This window comes from Artibeus jamaicensis, unplaced genomic scaffold (assembly GCF_021234435.1).
Source record: "Artibeus jamaicensis isolate MK-2021 breed Jamaican fruit bat unplaced genomic scaffold, CSHL_Jam_final scaffold_612, whole genome shotgun sequence".
Classification (NCBI taxonomy): domain Eukaryota; kingdom Metazoa; phylum Chordata; class Mammalia; order Chiroptera; family Phyllostomidae; genus Artibeus; species Artibeus jamaicensis.
In genome coordinates this window covers 768,780-791,823 of record NW_026522049.1, presented here as the reverse complement: position 1 = coordinate 791,823, position 23,044 = coordinate 768,780, and the positions used below count along the sequence as shown (strand labels likewise).

The following is a 23,044-nucleotide window of genomic DNA, read 5'->3' as shown; positions in this document are numbered from 1 at the left end:
AGTCCATTCATCATCTTACTTGAACTTCATAGTAATTACAGCGGCCAGGCAGGTAGAGCAGCCAAGGCTGGGGGACGTGAAATTATTACTTAAAGTCCTGTGATCCGCTGGAGGGAACTTGAATACAGTTTCGTCTGGTTCCGACCCCTTCCTTGCACCCATTCTCGGCAGCAAGGCCTTTGGGAGGAGCCTGTTCTCTCCCTGGGACGCAGGGCCCACAGCATGGCTCCCCATCTGGGAAGTGCGTCCTGCTCATCGTGCACGTTAGCGTCCCTCTCTGAGGGCTGACCTTCGTGTACTGCATCGCCTATGCCTCGTGACGGTAGGAGCCCCAGTAAGAATTGCAGTTGTGGTAGCAGATGATACTTCTGTGGGGCTTCCCTGTCTGCCAGATGTTGTTCTGAGAACTGACATGTGGTGATTCATCAGACACTACGGTTCCCTTCATTTCGCAGTGGAGGGAACTCAGGCACAGGAGGTTAGGGGACTTGTCCGAGACAACGTAGCTGCGGGGCCAGAACCCAAGCCCAGCCTCCCACTCCTACTCCCGACGTGTCACTACCTGGTTAGTTACTTCCTGCGGGTCATACACAGATCTGAAGATGAACCAGTGTATTAGGAAAAACTATTTTGCCATTTTGTAATAAATACAAATTTCATCCTAGTACAGGAATTTAGAGTTGATATTTTAAACCTTCACTTTAATGAGAACAGTGCTGTCAGTTTACCAATTGGTTTGTTTTCTGAACTCATCCAGATTCTTTTTTTTTTTTTTAAGATTTTATTTATTTATCTTTAGAGGGGAAGGGAAGGAGAGAGGGAGAGAAACATCTTTGGTTTTGTCGTTCTGGAGCCTTCAGGGGCTTCAGTCTAATATAATTTATTCCACTGAATGAATAATATTTATTGAGCACTTAGTATATGTCTAGGCACAAGCTAAACCTTTTATGTGCGTTAGCTCGTTTATTCCTCACAAGAACCCTGTGACCCAGTGGCTCTTGTCACCCCTGTTTCACAGATGAGAATATTGGCGCTGGGCGGCCACCACCGGGCCAAGGTCACCCCGCTAGCACGGGCGACGGTGAGAGGAGCACTCAGCCTTCGGACAGTCTGGTGGCCCCTCTAGAACTTCAGAATTACTTACGATTCCCAAAAGTTTCCACAGTATTTCTGTCCCCTCGTGGTGGTTTTATTTAAACACAGTTACTGCATTTATTTCCATCTAGGTTTATGTTCCAGATGAAAATAGTGCTATTTTGGGAAGAAATACAAATAAGCAAGTTTTTGAAGGCTTGACAACTGGACTTCTCAAAGTCATTGCTGTGGTTCTTGGCTGCCTGATTGCCAATCGACCAGATGGAAGCAGCCAGCCAGCTACACCAAAAATATCCACAGAGGAAATGAAAAACAAATCCTCCCAAAGTGATGCTTTTAACAGCCGAGTTCAGGACCTCATCAGGTAAAATTGCTGGATTTCTTAATAAAACTTTCTTCTGTTTTAAAAAGTTATGTTAAGATCATTGAAATCTCAGAGCCCGTGTGATAGTGGTGGTGGTTTCAGCACCACCCACTAATTCCTGGCAGAGAGGAAACTCTTACTACTGAGAAGAAATAGAGCTAGTGTTCACGTGTCTTCCCCGATGTTTAGATGTTTGATGTTTGACGTGTCGTGTCCAAGCTTTTGTAACGATTGCTGTCAACTCTTTTCACCTCAAAGAATTCCTCAGTTCTCCTATCCCACACCATCTCTGGCTGTAAATCCAGTTCAGACTTAATAGTAACAGCTGCCATTTATGGAGCAGCCGCTGGGCGCAGGCTCTTGTACGGAGGCGTTGCAGCCCTGTAAGTGTTGGGTTTCTAATGCAGGTGCTGTCGGGGAGGGGATTGTTCAGAAAGTGTAAGTGCTTTGCCCAGGATTATGTAATAGAAAAGTTCTAGAGCAGGAAGGAGAGTCGAGCCCGGAACTCGGGTCTAGCTGGACTCCCAACACCTGCATGCTTCCTACGCGTCCCCGGGGAAGTCTACTCCCACTTTGAAGTCTGACCTCTTTTTTCTTCGTGGGTCTGGAATCAGCTAGGACACTGGGTTTCCCATCAGGGTTCTGCAGCCACCTGCCCCGTCTCTCTGCAGCTCCTCTGTGATGTGCGGTTGGCTGCTGTCCGAAGCCGGTGGTGGGTTGACAGGAGGAGGAGAACGCCCTCTTCTGCCTTTGCTCCTGGCACCGGCACCACATCCCCTCCGTCGTCCTTTCTCTCAGTTGCTAGACCCCACTCGGTGTCCCTGTGTCTTGGTCATTGTAGAGCCTGCCCTTGGCTGGCGGGCGCCATTCTGGCGGTAGTTCGGATTGCCGTGCCGTTCTCTTCTGGCCGGTAGCGTTTCTGCTGAGAAATGTGATGGTAGCCCCACGGATGTGTTTCCTGTGCAGCTTATGGTCTTTTTTTTCTCCCACCTGACTGCCTTTAGAATTCTTTCTTTATCGTTGACTATTAACAGCTTTAATATAATGTGTTGGAGGTCTTTCTGCGTTGAGAAAACTAGTTGTTCTATTAGCTTCTTGTACTTGTATGTCCAGCTCCTTCTCCAGGTTTGGGAAGTTCTCATCCGTCAGTTGTTTAAACAGACTTTCTGTTCGCTGCCCCGTTTCTTTCCGCTTGTCCTGGGGACCCATTTTCCTGTGTCGCCCTTTCTCCTGGAGGCAGGTGGATCTTAGGTCTCTCTCCTCTTCCCTGTGAGTCATTTCTAGGTTTCTGTCTTCTCTCCCATGTGGTCTGCTCTATTTCTAGTGCTTTCTAGTTCATTCTTCATCTCGTTTATTGAGTTCTTCAGCTCCAGAATTTCTGTTTGATTCTTTCTTTACAGTTTCAGGCTTTTGGTGAAGTACTTTTTCTGTTCATTAATTTTATGCCTGAGGTCATCGGGCTGCCTTTCTGGGTTTTCTTCTATCTCCTTGAGTTTCTTCATGGTACTGATTGTGAATTCTCTGACATTGTGATCACAGTCTTCTATGGCTTTCAGTTTGGGTTCCGGAGAATTGTCATTTTCTTTTTGTGTTACTGTGTTACTTGGTTGTCATGCTTGATGGGTTGCTCCTCTGCGGCACGTTTGAGGTAATGAACACCTTTCTTATTTGGGTGCTGTTTTGATTTTAACAATTGAGGTTGATGATTAGGAGTCTTTCTTTTGTTTTCCAGTAGATGGTGCTATAGCGCAATTTTTTTTGTTTGTTTGTTTTCTCTTACCTGAGCTACCGGCACCTCTAGGGTCCTGGGGACCCGGTATCCCTGTGGTTGCCACCAGAGTTATGCCACCTCAGTTACAGGGTGGTGGGTGGGTGGCTCTGCTGTGTCTGGGTCACTCGGGTCTCCTCCACAGCCAAGGAAGAGGGGAGTCTGAGTTCACGAGCCTCCACACTGCGACCTTGTTCCCACTGGCAGCTGGCCCTGCTGTGCGCTGGCTGGGAAGCCAGATGCTCGAGCTCCAACCCTAGTGCTGCCCCTCCTACCCACCACCAGGTCATGGAGTGGTGGCTGCTCCTGACTCCTCCTCTGCTGGAGGATCAGGGCTGTGTGCACCATTCCTGCCCAGGCCCTGTCCTACCTTCAGACACACGTCCGCCAGGGAACCTTGCTGGGTTAGAGGCGACCTACTCGTGGTAATTTTAAGGGGACACACAAAGGGGTCGCCTCACTCCACTGCGGTGCTTGTATCCCTTGTGTCTGTTTCATGCCAGGACATTCCTCTTTTTATTGCTGTAGCTTCATACTTGTTTGTCAGGACTGCTTTGGCTCTTTGGTGTGTTCTGTGGTTCCATGCAATTGTTTTTCCTATTTCTGCAAAAAATGCCATTGGAATTTTCGATTGGGGATTGTGCTGAGTTTATAAATCTAGGGCTCCAGTTATACCGCCTGGACTCTCTCTTCATACTTTGGCTTCCTCTGCCTGGCTCCTTTCTGGAAGTACATGTTCTTCTTGGGACAAGTGGGGGCCAGCACGCCTCAGAGTCACAGCTCAGTCCCCACTGGGGACATGTCCCCAATGGGGGCTTACTCTCCCGCGGTCATGTGTTCATTTCACAGAAGATGCTGGGTGTTCCTCCTTGGCCAATCCCGGAACTCACTACTACTAGTGCTAAGGCAAGGAATGCGAGGCCTGCCCCGGAGCAGAGGGCACAGTGTTTAGCAGCCCAGCAGGGCCACGTGGAAGTGGAGGAGAACCACGCAGGGCAAACAGAAATGAAACTGCTGCTGCCCACCCCCCAGGCTGGTTCAGATAATTCACAGGGATGGTTAATGTGAACCCACTGTGTGAACTGAGAAGTCTTGTGCAAGTGTAAGAGCCAGTTTTAAAGGTTTGGTTCTGTTAGAGCGGGTCACCCTGAGATCTACAGCGTGTACGTGTGCCAGTCTGCCTTCTCCTCACTGTGAGAGCACAGGGCTGGTGGCCGTCCTTTCACGCTCTGGGTGTGGGATCCGTAGCAGCTGTTCAGCAGCCCGGGGACACACTCCTGGTGTAAGAGGAGAAAGCAGACGGGACCTGCGCCTTCTGTAAACTGGGAAGAGGCTCCGAACATGAATAATTCCTCCGATTCGCCTTCTTCTGATGCAGAGGTGTGCTGAACAGTGAGGGGGGTACTCGGGAGCAGACGTGTCGATTGCTTCGCACGTGTCGCCAGAAGTTAACCTGGCGGTTTTCAGATGGCCGCGTTTGAGGGCCTGTCCTTTCCCCACATGCAGGTGCAGTAGCCCCGAGTCAGAGTAAGATGGCTGAGCCAAGGCGACGGGTCCACACGCCATGTATAATCTTAAAATATTATCTCCGATGATTGCTGCTTTGTGGACTCATAAAAGGGCCACCGGTGTTCATCCACTTTAATAAATAATTTGGGAAGGGGCAGGAAAGATGAAAGTGACTCTTAAATGTTATTGTCTACTCTCAGGGCTGGTACTCTTCCTAACAGGACGCAGTTAGATTCCCGGTGTTTGTTCCATATCAGTAGTGTCAGAGCTTCCAGACCCCGAGGACCTGCATGAGAGGTTTAAGTTTGAGCAGGAGTGTCTGGGCAGCGGCGTCTTGTTCAAACCCATGCTTCGTAAATGTGGCTCCCTGGCAGTTCAAGAAGTTCTGCTTCTCAAGAGTGTAGAGCTCATTATAAACCACTCCAGCTATGTTCAGACTCCTTAGACCAGTAAGAATGATTGGACAGTTGTTTTCATTCATCTTTCTGGAAGGGCAGGCTTAGAAGAACCGAAACAGAGAAGGGAACCACTCACAGAAACAGCCGATCATTCAGGACTCAGTGTTAAGGAAACTGTACGCACACCTGTGCTGTGTCTGCCTGTCCGGGCATGTGCACCTGTGTTTGTGAGGACTCCTCTTTGGGGGTGTTGCCAGCCCGTGCAGGCTGCTGACACCTTTCTCCCCACTTCCAGCTACGTGGTGAGCATCGGCCTGATCGACAAGCTGTGCGGCTGCTTCCTGTCAGTACAGGGCCCGGTGGACGAGAACCCGCGGCTGGCCGCGCTCCTGCAGCATGCAGCGGGACTCTTGCAGGGCGCCTGCACGCTGTGCGGGGCTGTCACCGGAAGGTAAGATGCCTCCTTGACGTCCACCTGGACTGAACCTGTGAACCATCTCTTACATTTTGGCCATCTTCAGGGCGTTTCGTAGGGAGGCTGGAGGTCCCCTTGGCCTCTTTCTCCTTTATCCTACCTCTGTCCTCACTGGCTTCCCATGTGGAAATTGGGCCGCAGCCTCCTGGCAGAGTCTGGTTTCCTGGATGGTGTCCTGAACTTCACCGTCACTGCTAGAAGAGCCGTAGAGTACAGCCACTCCCTCTCACGCTGGGGTCCGGAGGAGCCAGCTGAGGCTCTTCAAGTCCGTGTGTGCGTGACAAAGCTCGGTCGCACCAAGCCAGGCCCCAACTCAGCACCAGCAGCCTCTGAGCTCTGCCACCGCCGCCGCAGCCTGCGGGCTTCGTCCCTTGCGCCAAGTCACATGTGACCCACAGGCACGCGTGTAGCCAGGACTCCTGAGGGCCCGCGTGGCTCTTTAGACCCCACCCTGGGGCCTGCCCCCCGAGCAGCAACTCTCCGAGGTGGGCCAGAGGGGGCCTCCTGTTCTCTCCCCTCCCCCGCACCAAGCGAGGGGCACCTGTGGAACCATTTCAGCGTTTCTGATGGGAGTGTGACCTGTCTGTCAGGTGTATTGAGGATTTTCAGGAGGGTTTTCAGTACAGTCATTTTCTTACAGTGAAGATCTAAGCAGCTCTGCATACAAATTATTTTTTAGGGGTTTGTGAAGAATAAAACTAATGGCCCTGGGCAGGCAGCTCACCTGGTTGGAGCATAGTCCCTTACACCACAAGGTTGGGGTTCCATCCCTGGTCAGGGCACGTCCCTGGGTTGTGGGTTGGATCCCCGGTCGTGGAGACAGGTGACCCCTGACTGCTGCCGTCCTGTCCTCCTTCAGCCTTCAGCGTTTGCTGACCCCTCCAGACCGCATGACCCCTCTGGTGTTGACAGGCCATTTTGTCTACTTCCCCTTTCTTTGTGGGAATTATATTTCCAGACTATAAACTGCAGCAGCCTGTCCAGAGTTCTGTGTTATGTATGTCACCTAGGGTGTCTGCACAAGGTCACAGTGTGCCTGGGGAGAAACGCAGTGTGGCTGCTGCAACATCGGAGTGCCTGTTCGGGCTGCCAGGGGAGGTCGCCGACTGTCCGGGAAGGCGTTAGCTCCAGGCCACTGTGAGCGGCAGGAATCAAAGACAAAGAGGAGGCAGAGAGGCCCCCAGCCCTGCCCCCGGTGTGCCGGCTGCCCTGAGACAACCAGGTCCCTAATGGAGAGAGAGCCCGGCTTTGAGTAAACACCGGGTCTGCGGGTGGCTGGCCTTTGTGGGGGCGGTTACCCAGGTCTGCCTGGCCCTGCTGTCATTGTGCCCTTAATCTCCTAACTTTTACCTGGCTTTTCTGAAAGACAATTTGAGTATCAGAATTTTTGCTGTTAATCCTTGCTTCAGTGTGGGGGAGAAAAGCACTGCTTGCTTTTGAACAATGAACTTGCATTTCTTTAAGGAAAAACAGAAATTGCGATCTTCTTATAAAAGGATTGATTTTACCTTAGGATTACTCCAGAATTTTAGCGTGGGAGCTGTTCACAAGCTACTGCTTAAACTAAGTTCCACAGTCGGTGTAGGACTTTCAGAAACGCTGTTTCTTTGGCCTGTACCATGGTCAGTTTTCCGTTCTTGGTCCTACAAGGAGAAGAAAGGACGGCGTGCAGATCTCAGGGCAGTGCATCGCTGAGGCCCCTTCGGGTGCCGGCTCCTTAGCCCCACAGGGAGGCGGGAACACGGGCCCCTCACTTCCCAGCGTCCCGTCTGGACTCGTGGCCGTGCCGGGCACCACAGTGAGAGGGCGGAGTAGGAGGCTCCGCAGCAGGGGGGCTGCACAGGAGAGGAGCTGCTCGGTCCTGGCCAGTTCTGCATTCCGGGGTATTTCTATGCAGAGATGCGTGTTGTGCTGTGTATTTCTGTTTCCATTTTCATATCCCTCAACTGCAGTAGCAGAATTGGTTCTAGGCAAGGTCCCTGGAAACTGATGTCAAAAAAGACAAGAATGGTTTGTAAGTCAGCCCATTGATTGTGTGGATGTGAATAAGTGCTTCCCAAGTGTTCAAGTGCCTGAGAGCCACTGGATCAGGCAAAGGTAAACTCTAGCTCCCCTGCCTGAACTGCTCTCTCATTCATTAAACAAGTGTTTACGTAGCACTTGCCCTGTGCCAGGCCCTGTGCTGGGTGTGGGAGAAAGCAGAAATGACTCAGACGTCTGTCCTGTCCTCAGGGACCCTGTCCGCTGGCACGGGAGAGATGTCCCTTGTGCCGCTATCCACGGCGTGAGACAGAGGCTGCAGGGTACGTGGGAGCACTGAGCACGGCCTGCCCGTCACACCGTCCTGGTGGAGTTCAGGGAGGACAGAGCACCCTCATTGAAGGGTTAGCTATCTTCTAGAGCAACTGAAGTTCCATCCGGGCCTTGAAAGATAGAAGGGGTTGGAACACTGAGTGGTGGGGGAGAGGTAAACCAAGAAAGAGCAGAACCAAAGGCATCAAGCAGAAAGATGGGGAGACCAGCTAGAGGCCCGACTTGACTGGGTGTCGAGTCCTGTAGTGGTGATCTGGCGCCTCCCGGGCTGCTGGGAGCCTCAGACGCGACAGTAAATGTGGAAATGCCGTGTGAACCACGGAATATGATCTGCTGGGAGGTGGCCGTGGCGGTGGGGTCAGCACGGAACCCGCCTGGGGGCTTCTCCTGGGGGTCTCCCCTCTGCTTCCTTTAAGGACACACTCACAGTCGGCTTCTGGCTGTAGAACTTTGGAGGCAGGCTCTCAAGAGGAAAACCCTGTGTAGCGCGTGCTGGACACACACGTTTAGGAATCCAAACATACGCGTGCAGTTCCTTCTCTCCCAGCTCTGACCCGCCGCAGACTCTGCAGCTGCAAGGCCTGTTTCTCATGTCATGAAAGTGAATTTGGTAATTCTTCCCTCGAGCGGTTCAACAGGGCGGGGCAGATGGGGACTAACTCCCCGAGTGCTGTTTTTTATATGTATCACTGTGTCCCAAACAAGATTTGAGCTGCCTTACAGAAGTATGGGTGGGGCAAAAGTAGGGTTACAGTTGTCTGTGTGGAAAATAATACAAGAATAAATAATAGTACGAGAATAAAGATTGTGTTTTCTGTACTTACTACTGTAAATGTGCTTTTGCCTCAACCTGTATAAACTTTTTAAAACTTTTTAAAGATTTTATTAATTTATTTTTAGAGGGAAAGGGAGGGAGAAAGAGAGGGAGATAACCATCAATGTCTGGTTTGCCCTTCGCATGCCACTGACCGAGGGCCTGGCCCACAGCCCAGGCATGTGCCCTGACTGAGAATCGAACCCGCGACACTTTGGTTCACATGTCCTCAGTCAATCCACTGAACCACAGCAGCCAGGGCTAAACTTAAAAAAAATACAAAACGAAACACGAGCCCTGGCTCGTGTAGTTCACTGACTTGACTACCTGCCTGCAAACCAAAAGGTCGCAGTTCAATGCCCAATCAAGGCACATGCCTGGATTGTGGGCCATGTCTCCCATTGGGGGTGCTCAGGAGATAACCAGTGTATGTATCTCTCACACATCAATGGTTCTCTCCCTCTCTTTCTCCCTTCTTTCCCTTTCTTTCTCCCTTTCCCTCTCTCTAAAAATAAATAAATAAAATATTTTTAAAAATTAAAATTAAAAAAACATGAAAAGTTAGACCAAAAGAAAAACAAATAGGAAAAAGTAAATCAAGTCAGCATGTACAGTTAAAACACAAACCATGTTGGTAATAAGATATTTCCTGTTAGAATTCCTACTCCCAATTTCTACCAGGAACTTTCATTTAATATGTCAGATTCTAAACTCTTTGGCTTTCATTCAATATCGAGGATTCCTCCTACCTTACTTGGCTCATGATTCTAGTCATCTGATCTGATTTTAAGACCCCAAACCTTACTTATTTTTAAGTTCTGTCTCCCAGAATCCAATGTATTCATATCCAATTCAATCAGAGGAGTACTTGCCTTAGAAATCTGAGATGGAGCCTGCTATTTATACCTGTTTCCCAATATTTGTCTATTTCTAATCCATTAGTTCCCATGTCCTGTGTATGTTTCATGTCTTCAGATGAAAAGATTTCCCTGAGAAAGGAGACCAAATATCCTCGCAGCTCCCCTCAGGCACCTAGCACCAAGCTGGCAACAAAGACAGAACTGAGGAAATAGTGGTTGATTGGCAGTTAGAAATGCCAGTGTGTAGTGTTGGCCTGTGCCAGGGATCCATTCCCTCGGCCGGGATCCCAGACCCAGGGCCACGTCTGCTGCCTTCAGTCCCACCTCGTGGGCCCCACCCGCCCTTCTTCCTCTCACCTTTGGCTGTCCCCAGAGTGTCCTGAGCCCATCGCCTTTTTATCTTCCACCTTCTCGGGCCTCTGCTCAGACCCCAACCAGAGCCTAGAGTTTCTTCTCACTGGCCTCACCCTAAAGTTTATATGGAATCTCAAAGGACCCCAGTAATTAAAACAGTCTTGAAAAAGGACAAAGCTGGAGGACTCATGCTAGCTGATTTCAAAACTGTACTACAAAAATACAGGAATCAAAACAGCATGGTCCTGGCATAAAGACAGACAGATAAACCAATAGAATAGAAGAGAACAGAACGGAACCCAGAAATAAACCCTCGCATATGTGGTCAAGTGGTTTTTGACAAGTGTGTCATGACCATTGGGAAAGCACAGTTTCCAACAGACGGTGCTGGGCAAACTGGATATTTATTCACAAGCAAAAGAATGAAGCTAGACCGTTACCTAACACTATAATTCAAGATGGATCAAAGACGGTTCAACTCTTAGAAGAATATTTAGGGCAAAGCTTCGCGACATTGGATTTGTCCGTGATTTATTGCGTATGACGCCAGACAATAAAGAAAAATAGACAAGTTGGACCTCATGGAAAAAAAATTATTTTGTGCATCAAAAGACACTGTTACTAGAGCACAGAAGCAACCCAGAGAGTGGGAGGAAATATTTGCAAATCAAGTATCTGATAAGGGGTTATACTATCCAGAAACTATGGAAAATTCCTAAAACTCAACAACAGCAAAAGAAGAAAAACCTGATTGAAAGAATGGTAAAAAACAAAACAAAAAACTTGAAATTTCTCCAAAGAATATACACAAATTGCCAATAAGCCCAGGAACAGATGTTGAGCATCATTGCTTATAGGGAAATCAAAACTGCATAGAGACAGTACCTCACACCCATGAGGATGGCTGCTATCAAAAATAAAAACAGGAAAATAACATGTATCGGTGAGGGTGTAGAGAAATTGGAACTCTCGTGTGTTGTTGGTGGGAGCATAGAGCTGCAGTGAGAGACATTGTGGTGGCTCCTCAAAGAATTAAAAATAGAATTACCCTGTGGTCCAGCAGTTCCACCTCTGGATATATTCTCAAAAGAATTGAAAACAGGGTTTTGGCTCTGGCTGGTGTTGCTCAGTGGATTGAGTGCAGACCTGTGAACCAAAGGATTGGCAGTTCTGATTCCCAGCAGGGGATGTACAAGAGATAACCACACATTGATATTTATCTCCCTCTCTCCTTCCCTTCCCCTCTGAAGATAAATAAATAAAATATTTTTTTAAAAAAGAAAGCAAACAGGGTTTTGAAGATGTATCGGTACACCTACGTTCAGAGCAGCATTAGTCACAACAGCTAGAATGCGTGAGCAACCCAAGTGTCCAGTGGGTGGATAGATAAATGTACAATGGAATATTACTCAGCCTTAAAAACGGGGAAATTATGTCATATACTGCAACACTGACAAACCTTGAGGACATTATGCTAAGTAACATAAGCCTATGACAGACAAAAGTGTATGACAATTCCAGTTACATGAGGCACTCAGCACAGTCAAAACATGGAGACAAAGTGGAAAGCGGAGCTTTTGTTTAATGGCTCCAGAGTTCCAGCTTTATATAATGAAGGAGTTATGGAGAAGGTTGGTGGCAATGATTGCACAATATTATGAAACTACTTAATACTACTGAACTGTACACTTAAAAATTTGTATGATAGTAAATTTTATGTGTATTTTACCATAATGAAAAATACTAGGAAAAAAGAGTAATGCCCCTGCCAAAGATGTCTATGTCCTAATCGCAGAACCTATGAAGGTGTTCCCTCGCCTGGCAAAGGGGTTTGCAGAAAGGCTTTAGGATCGTGACGTGGGCGAGTCTCCTGGGTACGGCAGCGCGCCCCACGTGACCACAGAGGTCACTGTGAGTGACAGGAGGAGGTAGGAAAGTCTGCCTGAGAGAATTGACAGTGGAGGAGGGGCCCCGAGCCACTGCAGCCGTCCTGCAAAACCTGTAAAAGGCCAGGAGACGGCTTTTCCCTGCAGCTGCCAGAGGGAACACAGCTCCGGCAACACCGTGACTGTAGTCCAGGGAGACCTGTGCTGGGTTTCTAACCCCCAGAACTGGACTGTGATCATTTATTCCAGCAGCAGGGTGCGCCTGCTGCTCTGCCCACCTGCCCCTGTTAGCCCATAACCTCCTCTGGGACAGCTGCCTGGTCTTCCTCGGCTCTGCACATCTCAGAGGTTCACTGTCCCTGCAGCACAGGTACTTTGGCTCTTTAAGTAGAGAGTATGTGACCAATCGTCGCACCCCTGTGTTCACCCCAAGCTCTGTGAACCGCCAAGTGGGGTTCTCTTGGTTAGGTGCTAAATGGGAAGGAGGGTCACACAAGATGCCTCAGGGCTTCCAGAACTAAAGGAGTGAACAGGCCCAAAGCCAAGGTGCCCAGAGAAGTCCAGGCGGTCAGCAGCGCTGAAGGCGATCAGGGTGGATGCTCTCAAGCCAGGAATCGGGACTGGGAGGACAACAGCCAACAAGCCAGGGACAAACGGGGCAGCTTGCTGTCGTGTCTGCGGCCGTCACAGCTGCTTTGGGGACCGAGGAAGGCTTGTGTGTAGTGGTTTACAGTGCCAGACTTGGTGCGGGTGGCACTTGCGTCACGCCCAGCTGTTCTCTGCTGTAAAGAAAAGTTGGGGTTTTGGGTGTCGTGCAGGAGTGTTGATGGTTTTTCCTAATTGAGACCAGCTTTTAATGAACAGAAATGCACATGTCACCAAGATCTGTGGTCCTAGAAGCCAAACAAAAACACTTGAAAATCCGGTAAAATTTAGAAGATCTCAAAGTGTAGTATACAAAAATTCTGATCTGATTTTTTTCGTGTCTTTTTAAAAGAAAACTTTATAACCCATGCCTGATATGAATAAAGCCTTTTCCTTTTTTATTATAAACATTCAGGCTGAAAGTGACCGTATCTGACAGCGGAGACCAACAGAAGCCAGGGGCCTGTTCGTGGACAAATTATCTGTATTTCAGACTTGATCAAAAGTAAACATTCTCCAAAGTCCTTCAGGACTGCATTAGTCCTCACCCTCCCTGCGCCCGCACTTGCACATGAGTGGTCTTTTCCCTGAAACAATGCTCTGTGTCCTTTGAACCATTTCCACCCACATCTGAGTTCTTGAATGACTATTCAATGGCTTTTTCTGAAGGAACATTTTTGTTTCCGGAAAATGCTGCAGAAGATCCTGGGGTTTGTTGCTTTGTAACCTGTGATTAGCATTTACTTGAATTGTGTGTGTGTGGGGGTGGATACTCTGATGACTTTGCTGACTTTTTGTCTGATATTTACTCTATGAAGAAGTAACAGCAGTGACTTTGTGTCGTTTACTAAATCCTTGGAAAGAACAGGCGTTGAGAAGCTTTAAATGTTAACACCGTATTCCTGAATATCTGCGAGTGAACGTGCCAGTTTAAAGCCAGCGGGGGGGCGGAGGGGGGTTGCAGTCAGCGCTCTCAGTCACAAGCAGCAACGTCACTCACCCCCAGGGCTCCGAAGCCTGGTGGGAAGTAGCTTTAGGGAAGAATGTCTTCTGACCTGTCACTGGTTCTGAAAAGCAGTCAGTGCTAAACAAACACAGACCCCTTTATGGAACCTATATAATAAACGCAGACACATTAGTTTCTGCTCAAGTCTCCAGTCAGGGTCTGACCCCGAAGTCCCTGGCTGTGGGGGAGGGAAGGGCCAGCAGACACCAGCTCACAGTGTGTGAGGGGCGTGTGCCTGTCAGCAGATAGATACTGTCTCGTAGCTTTTTGTTTTTATCAAGTCCCATAAGGAAGTGTCTCTCCACGAGGATGCAAGGTTACATTACGGTCTGTGTACTTTAACAGCCCAGTTAAGATTTGGCATAAGGGATGGATAGGAAAGAAGAGGTCACCCTTGAAAGTCCTTGCCGGTCCTCCTGCCGGTGCTGCCGACAAGCATGCATACCCACCGCATATCACCCAGTCGCTCCATGTGTGCAATAAGGAGGACTAAGGAGAGAGCTCCTTCCCTACCAGCTGTGACAAGCTGAGGAGAAGAGGTGGGAGACAGGAGTGCACTTAGTAGGTCTTCCATGTTAGCGAGATGACAGGGTTTCATGAGAGAGCTGGATTCTCTCCCACTTTCAGCCAGGTCAGAAACAGTGCTTAAGTGCTGTTGCTAACAACAGTACTTTCTATGTCCAGGAACAGGACGTAAGTGCTTATTGCTATGGTGTTGCAAGTCTGATGCAAGCGGCCGGTTAAAGTGAATGAATAATGCGTTTGGGAAAAAATAACTGATACGTGAGACAAATAGACAAGATCCAGAAACTTGCCAGCCAGGACTTCCAAGTTCTTGTTTAATGAGTGGCATCTCTTACGTGCTTCTGGGCAAGGCAGTAAGCGAAGCCTAGATCTTTAATGCTCTCTCCCCTGGCCGGGGCCCCTCGAAGTCAGCCGTGCCTTCAGAAGGGCTCAGGTCCCAGCACAGCTCTGGGCCTTGGAGGCCACCCGCTTTCCTGGTAGCCGTCCCACCTAGGAGGGTGCCCTTGGCATATCCAGAAGGGAAGCCATGCTGTTTCTGGTCCAAATCCCAATAGGTCTTGTGGGCTCTGTCTGGTTCGCCCAGACCTGGGATCTAAACAAACTAAGGCTACCAAGGCCACGAAGGGCCAGTTCTCGTTCCCTATTACACAACTCTGAGGTTTTGTTTCTAATGGTCTGCTTGTCTTGTTCCTAGAAAAATGCTAACACCCTTTAAATAGGTTTAAAGAGTCAAATGTCTCCTTGTCTCAGGTCACACAGCATATTCGACAGCAACCGCCAGGATCCCACTGGCCTGACGGCGGCTCTTCAGGCCACGGACCTCGCAGGAGTTCTGCACATGCTCTACTGCGTCCTCTTCCACGGCACCATCTCGGACCCCAGTGCCACCAGCCCCAAGGAGAGTTACACCCAGAACACGGTGCAGGTGGCCATTCAGAGTTTACGTTTCTTCAACAGCTTTGCAGTTCTCGATCTGCCTGCTTTTCAGGTACGAAGCATCGGCTGGTATTGGTGTTAACCCACCAGGAGTTTGTGTTCCAGTGTAGATATGGCATGGGGTTCTTCCCCTGGTTGCGCCTGAGGAATACCTACGATAAAGGCAATGATAATACTGACCATTTATCAAGTTACTGTCTTCTGGGAGCTGTGCTAGATGCTGAATATGTGCTTTCCCATTTGTTCTCGTGACTGCCCTGCAGGTGCCCATCTCGCAGATGTGACGGTGGCTGGGCCACAACCGGTACCCTGACCTCTAACTCTGCTACTTGTAAATCCTCTGTCGTGATTGCTTTCAATAAAGGCATTATCATCTCGTCAACTGTTAAGTAGTAGGGAAGGTGATGGTTTCTCACATACACAGAACCAAAGTTAGATAAATTGATTTTGATGGTTAGGACTTTCTGTGAGTGATGTAACTGGTTTGTGTCCAGTGTAAAGGGCCTGTGTACTTAAATGTGCAAACCTGTAAATTTTTATAGCTAAAGAAAGAAAAATGGCTTTATGCTGTAACAGTAGTAGACTGTCAGCTTAGAAACAGGGTTGTTTTTTTTTTCAGGTAGGAAATTTAATTTTCAAAAACACTGAGCCTTTGGAACCAAGAGAAATCAAAAGCTTATTTCTGGAGCCCTTCCTGCCAAAATAAGATAAAAACCAAGATTTTTCCTCTGCACCTCCTTGCCATATCCAGCCCGAAATGTGTCCCCAACTCAAGCCACTTTGCCAGAATCATCGGGAACAGCAGGGTGACAGACTGTTTGCGCGGCACCTGCCCCCGCGTGTGGGGCCCGCCCGGGCTACTCCGCGCCGTCGCCAGCACTCCCGCCACTTTCTCCTCTGTCCCTCATGCCGCTCTGTATTTCTCTTGATTATTTTCTTCCTGCTTTTTCTTCTTTTTAGTCTCTGTCCGACTCTCCTGTCTCACTTACTTTGCTCAGTTTTGCCATCGCCGTTTCTCATTCTCTCCCCAGATCCCGTTCCTCCTCATCGGCACGCGTGGGGGGCTCAACGTCCCCACTCTCTAGCATCAGGGCCTTTCATCCATTTACCACCAATCACTTCATTGTTGCAGTTACTTGTGCATGTTTAAAAAAACAAGCACACTTACTGGGATAAACAACAACCATTTTATTATGGTCACAAATTCTGTGGATGTGGAATTCAGACAACTGGCTTGTCTCTGCCCCGTGATGTGGGGCATCAGCGGAGAGGCCCCGGCAGTGGGTGCATGGACGGGAGGGAGATGGGCCCAGAGAGCTCGGGCTGAAACTGCCTGGAGGCTCCTTCACCCTCACGTTTTCGGCCTGGGGTGGCTCCAGGACCAGACTCACCGAGGACTGTTGGCCGGAGGCTCCCCTGTGTGACTTGGCTTCTCAGAACATCATCATGTCGGGGTTCTGAGTGGGCGTGTCCTGAGAGGAAACTGACAGAAAACAAGTGGCATTTCAGGACCAGCAGCTCCATGTTCCCCGTACTCGGTTGGTTACATCAGTCCTAAGCCTTCCAGATTCAAGGGGAGAAGACAAAGCCCCCCCTCAGTGGGAGGACTGTCAGAGGTGCCGTCAGGTTTTGGAACCACTGCATTCTGTTTAGCAGAGACCCACACAGGCATCACTGGTGCAGATGGACATCCGGCCAAGCAGGTAAAGCTTGAGGAACCATAACACAAAAACACGGTGCATTGTAAAACAGCAGGTGAGTTTGGGAGAAAGGTGGTTTTTATGATTGATAAGGCCAGAGCAACTCATGTTCTGGTTCATCAAAACAACTTATGTGTCCAAAGCGGGGGGTTTTAAGAGCTATAAAGTGGGGTAAAGGATAGGAAAAGAGACTTTAGGTACAGCATGGGCTTCACCTTTGAAAAATCTGGGAGACAGTGGTGGATGTCCTGGGAGGACCAAAGGACCGAAGAACAGTGGAATGAGATCAGACCTGCCGAAGGGCCAGACAAGACGAAGTGAGCACCTCACGAGGATGCTGAGCCGGTCCAGGGAAGACCCGGGCTCGGCGGACCTGGTCCTGAGCCGCCACTAGCAAGTTGTATGACCTCACACAAGTCATTTGAACCCTTACGACTCCGATTCTCCTCTGGGAATAGAGAGTAAAACCACCTCACTCACAAGTCTGAGGATTAAATGGGATTTCAGAAAGGTCTGTGCTAGCTAGCACATAGTAGGGCCTTAAGAAATGTGGAGTGAGTCAGCGTGTGAAGGTGAAGAGCCTGGAGTCGGATGTGGAGCCGGGAAGTTCAGGGTCGGAGCCAGCGTGCCCAGTGCTGCGCCCCCGTCTTCGAGGCCGAAGAGCCAGGAGCCTGGTTGCGAGTAGCAGGGTGTCATCACCACGCTTTCCTCGCTGCGTCCTTCTCACCGCGTGAGGCCTTCTCACCGCGTAGAGGCCGTGACACTACCCTCTCCTCTCAGCAGAGGGCGATTTCAGTCTGAATTCGTATTGGCAGGGCCGGCCCCGAGGTCCCAGATCCTGTGTATTGCATAGTCTGACATTTCTTACAATTGAAGGTGGTCTCGAGAAACAAATCAATGCTCTGACCAGGCAATTAATTCTGGCGAAAAAGGAAATATAGGTTCCTTGAAAAATTGGTTTAATTTTTATATTCAAATTTACATGCCCCTTGACCTGCTCTTATCAGTGAAGGTCACACAGAGGGCACTGGGTCACCGCATGCTGGACACAACTAATTAAATAAGGGCTGCACTGAGCAGGCGTCACTACTTGATTTAAAGGAGCAAAGCCCTCTGAGGTCTCTTTGAAGCGTGAAAAACATTGTGTCTCAGGGCAATGAAACTGAAACAGAAAACACTCTTAAATTTAGCAGTAATTTTGTTTCAACAATACTCGCTAAAGGACTGTGCTAAAGGACTGTATTTCTCCCACCGTTAAGCAAGGTGCATTGGTTGAAACGTCCAAACCGCCACATATCTGACCTGCTTCCAGTCGGCCAAGAGCTCAGACCAAGAGATGAGTTTAAGACGCTGCCACTCCCGGCCGGCAGTGGGGCGTCCCTCCGGTGGGGGCCCAGAGCCCCATCGGTGGCTCACCCCTCCCCTTTGCCCTCCTGTCGCTCTGTCTGTTTGACATGTTTATTAAATAGAAGCTCTGGGCTGCACAGACAGACCCGGGCCCTCCTCCCGCGTGCCCACCACCCACAGCCCTGTGCCTGTCTGCGCAAAGGGCCCTGGGGGCCTCAGAGCTGGCGGGGCAGGGGCTTCGTGGTTTGGGTTTTGGGGGGTGGGCAGTTATTGGGGTTTTAATTCCTTTGGGAACCTTGGGGAGCTGGGAGCTGTTTATTCAGATAATAATTATTTATGTTTTCTATTTGAACATAAGTAAGTAATTAAAATTGTATTTTTATCCCTATGTAGAAGAAAATATTTTCTCCTTCAGGAAAGAAAGCATTGGAAGTTAGCTACATGGTAGATTTACAGATGATTTTTAGTATTTTGGTATTTTTCCAATTTTGTTCACAGTAAGACTGTTTGTACAAGGAGAATAAATAACTTACTACAAGTAGAGGAAATACTCATGCATTAGGTGCCTTGACCTATGTAGCACGGGCATTTGGTCAGCTGTGCTCCGTTTTCTGTCCCTTCTCAGGTTAAGTGCTGCCTGTATTACAATCACTCGTTAGCCCAAGTATCCCTGCGCTGAACCGAGATGCATCGTACGCTTTTCCAACACTGTGGCAGAAAGTGCGCAGGGCCCCTGGCTCCCCTGGGTGGGACTCTAACGGCCCCTTGTCTTTGACAGTCCATTGTAGGGGCCGAAGGCTTGTCGCTTGCATTCCGGCACATCGCCAGCTCCCTCCTGGGCCACTGCAGCCAAGTCTCCTGTGAAAGCCTCCTGCACGAGGTCATCGTCTGCGTGGGCTACTTCACTGTCGGCCACCCAGATAACCAGGTAAGAGGCCCCGGAAAGGCCCTGCGACCGCTCCCCAAGCGCCAAGAGCACAAGGCACTGGAGTGAGGAACGGCAGGCTGGCCTGCTGGAGCGCATCTGTCCTGCAGGAGGCCCTTCACAGGCTCTGGGCAGGTCTGGGGGTTTCTGGCTGCTTCTCTCCGGATTTGTGATTAGCACTAGATTAATGCTAGGCCTCCCCTTAGAGCTATAAAAGTAAAATACTTTTTATGAAATAGCCTTAAGCTGCACAGAAGCATCTGCTCCCTCACCACATGGGTGGTGACGCTCTGTGTGTAGACTTTGTTCTGATGAGGTGGAGTGCATCCTTCTACTTGGGTCACTGTGTAGGAAGTACTAGGTCCAGGTGCTTTATGACACAGCATTTGGCCTCTGCCTGGGTGGGTGGAGGCTGCCAGCCGGTGGTGGAGGGGAGCCCGGGGAGGCCGGACTTGGGGCTCTGCCCCTGGAGTCACCAGAGTGCTTTGCTTTTGACCCTTTGGATTATTTGGTTCTTGAGCAAGATTTCTTTTGTAAATGGGGTTCTGCTGCTTTTAGAACTTGGAAGATCTGTATCACAGACTTTGTGAAAAAAAATAATAAAGCACCGTATTTCCCTTTATTTTTAAAACCAGAGATATGGCATAACTGACCTATCAAGGAGTAATTCCTGACAACCTCACTTCTCTATCTTTATTATCTCATAACTAGAAGGCTGTACCTTCCGCCCACCGCCACCCATCTGTGAATATTTTCACACGGGTGAGGTCACACTGTGAGCTCGAGTTTCGCTCCATGCACCTGACCTCACATGAGCATCGTTCCTCGCGAACGTCAGTTCCAGTGTCTGTGTGGCTTTATCTCATGTGGGTAGGTCATAGTTGACCCGACAGTTCCTGCTTCAGGTTGCTTACCACACTGTCGTGACACCTGCTGCCCTTGTGAACAGGGGCATGATCGGTGGTGTGTATGTGATAGTGTTTTGCTGGGGACAGTCTACAGCAAAAAGTTCAGTTCTGTGGGCCTTAGGAATAAAGCTGCTAGTTATTTTGCCAGCAAAAATAAAGGCTGAGACGCTGCCGTTCTGCAGCCCTGGGACATACCCCTGTGCCCGGCTCAGGAGACACAGAGATCCTGGGAAGGCGTGAATGTGTGTGTCCTGGGGGCACCAGCCGCACCGCAGTGTGGGAAAGAGGAGGCCCCAGTCTGACGCCGGCACCACCACTCGCTGCGGGGTCTTGGGAAGCCCACTTCCCCCGGGGCCGGAGCGTTGCGACCTTACTGAGGGGTAGGAGGGTTCTGGAGGTGGACAGTGGTGGAGGGTGCTCACTGCTGTGAGTGTGAGCGTGAGTGCGATGCCACTGAACTGCAGGCCTGAAAATGGTCAGAACGGTAAGTTCCGGGTGATATGTATTTACCACCAAAGAAGAAGCTTTAGAAGGAGTGGGTGGTGCTAGATGATCTCCCCGTGAGTGTGGTGATATTTTAAAGGCTGAGACTGAACCGCAGCCAGGCCAGCGTTCTGACCTGGGAGTCCGAGCGTCATGTGGGTTTTCAGACTCTCCTGTGCTGCTCCAGGCTCTGCCACCCCAGGTGGCTTTCCTGTTAATGGAGGGGTCAGCACGGACTCACAGGTGAGGTGCCAGGCGCCTGGCTCCGAGATGCCGCCTGGAGCCACCGCTGTTCCCCCCGCAGGACGGGTGGGCTCGGTGCCTTGAGGAGCAGGGCTGGGGCCGGCCTCACACTGGCTAAGATGATAAAGCTTCTGTCCTTGGAGAACTGAGGGGTTCTCTGTAACTGAAGAGCTGATTGTTTGTTTTCATTCTAAAATCTTGCTTCATTAAGTTCCTGTTACACTCCCCAAACCCAGTCACTTGCTAAGTGGGTGTTTGCGGGAGGGACGTCGTGCGGTTGTGACCTCTCACCCCAGCTGCGGCCACAGGCTGTGCAGCCTTCACCCCAGTGGACCGGCCCTTCCCACTGCAGATGGAGAAACAGGCTCAGAGAGGAAAAGGAGTGGCCGGCAGGTCTGGCAGGGCCCCAGCTCACCTCCGTTCCTAAAAACGTGAATTTATTTGGCCGCTTTGTCTAAATCAGAAGAATTTCAGAGGAAGCATTATAATGCTTAACTCATGCAGTGTTTCTGTATTATTAGTCAGAAGTCTCTTGCATTTGCAGGCCTGGGTGTCTGCAGGAGAGCCCTCATTTCCTGTGGGGAAGCAGCGTGGGTCTCTGTAAGACGGGGCATCCCGAGCTCCCGCTGCAGCCGCGCTGTGGGCCGCTCATTACTGTGTGCCCCCTTCAGTTCTTTAACTGGACTGGTGGATGGAGCCCCTTGAAAGCAAAGTGACTTCAGCAAGTGAACCTGGAGAGCAGAGCAAGTGCCCTGCGGGAGGGGCCCAGTCATCTCCCTGCAGGGTTGCTGTTTCCGATGAAAATGTTGTGTTAAGTCAAAGGCTTCCTTGTATTTGATGGCACTTCCAGTATTATTTCTAAGTTTCTTCCCATTTAATTATTACAATGAACATAATTAGTATGTGCTGTGAGCCTTTCACTTTATTTACGTTTTATATTGGATAATTAAATGTGGCCTGATAATTAAATTAGCTCCAGTGACAAATGATAGGACCGCCTGCATATGGCCGTGTGGGGAATAATCACCCCTGCATGTTCATTCAGGGAGCGACTGACTTTTTCATTTGCAGAGACCCCGCAGATTGCAGCTGTCAGAGCCCGAATCTCTGAGGGCAGTTGAAGGGTCTCTGTCCCCATCAGCTCCACCGTGGAGAAGTCCATGTTTGTCACGTAACCATCTGCTCTGCACGTACCACAGGCTCCTGCAGGCTTCTGAGAGCTCAGACCAGCAACTGAGCTGGACAGGGAGGCTCTGGAAATGCCGTCTGAGTGTTGTGATGGGCATTTTCCAGGTCTTTTGTCATTTGGTGATTTAGTAAGAAAACCCAAACGTTAATTGGCCGAGCATCCCTAAACTCTGTATGTTGTCACCCCCTCAGCTGTTTCCCTGCAGCAGACGGGAGGCTGCTCCCACCCGTGCACATGGGTGCTCAGGGGAGCAGAGCCGTGTCTCCACAGGGACACGGCGTCCCAGAGCCCGATTCCGGCGTGGAGAACTTCAGAGGCAGCCCGGTTCCCCCTCAGGCAGTCTTCCTTCACCTGCCGTTCTCCCAGGCAGAGTGAACTCCCCTGCCCCGTCCTGTGCATGGCAGGTGCTGGGAATGGTCAGAATGGGGCCGCCAGCATCCAGGGCCTCCTGCCCTCACAGGGAATGCGGCCACTCGCTGCCGCTGTCACCCTGGCATTCGGTTTTCTGTGTTTTCTCTGTGTGATGAATGCAGCGCCTTTGCAGCGCCTTTGGTGAAATAAATATGTCGTGTCTGAGGAAGAGCCCGAGAATTTCAGCAACACAGCCATTTTGGGCTTACTCTCAACGTTACAGTGCCAAGGAAAAATGCGGGTTTTTCCCCCCAAGGTAGAACAATAAGTTTCCTAATTAAAAATAACCTCTGCTTGCACATTTATTTTAAGACTTTCAATGAGTGGCCTGGCTGGTGTTACAACAGAGACGTTTGCCAGTTTGCAGTGTTGGCCAACTGCGGTAAAAGTCACCCATCTCACAGAATCCACGCAAGACACTTTTTACTTCCTTGTCTGGTGAAGTTTCCAATTCGGGGGTAGTTTGAAGTACCACATGCCCACGTCAGATACCTCTTTTCCTATGCAAAGCAGCTGAGAGATGATCAGGAGCCGCACCCCGTGAACCAGCACCCGCCAGGGCGCTGTAGGCCTGACTGAGAAAGGGACGCCCTCCCGACTGCCACTCACGTGTTCCCACAGCCCTCCTGCGAGTGGGCCTGCAGCAGCAGTCACGGGGGCCTCACTGGATTCAAAACCCCTCTGCTCTATCCCAGAATGATGACCTTGGTCAGGTTACTGAACGCAGAGCCTTGGTGTCCTCACCTGGGAGAAGGGGCGTGCTGGGCAGGCAGCCACGGCACCGGACAGCAGCCCGAGCCACACGGTGGTGCGGTGCAGGTTGCGCACGCCGGCCAGCCCTGTTCCCAGCCCGCTTGCTTTCTTACCTGGAGAGCACCGCCTGCACGCCG

The 23,044-nt window shown here is 50.1% G+C and overlaps 1 protein-coding gene across 4 annotated transcripts in view; it reads left to right on the top strand.

Annotated features, from left to right (window-relative positions):
* Positions 1-23,044, top strand: part of SCAPER (S-phase cyclin A associated protein in the ER) — a 147,010-nt gene that overhangs the window by 107,589 nt on the left and 16,377 nt on the right. For all 4 annotated transcript variants that reach the window (XM_037155898.2, XM_037155896.2, XM_037155897.2 and 1 more), the window contains 4 exons: positions 1,227-1,459; positions 5,430-5,585; positions 14,763-15,000; positions 18,774-18,923. In XM_037155898.2, the coding sequence (XP_037011793.2) occupies positions 1,227-1,459; positions 5,430-5,585; positions 14,763-15,000; positions 18,774-18,923 (777 nt within the window). The remainder of the gene's footprint in view (positions 1-1,226; positions 1,460-5,429; positions 5,586-14,762; positions 15,001-18,773; positions 18,924-23,044) is intronic.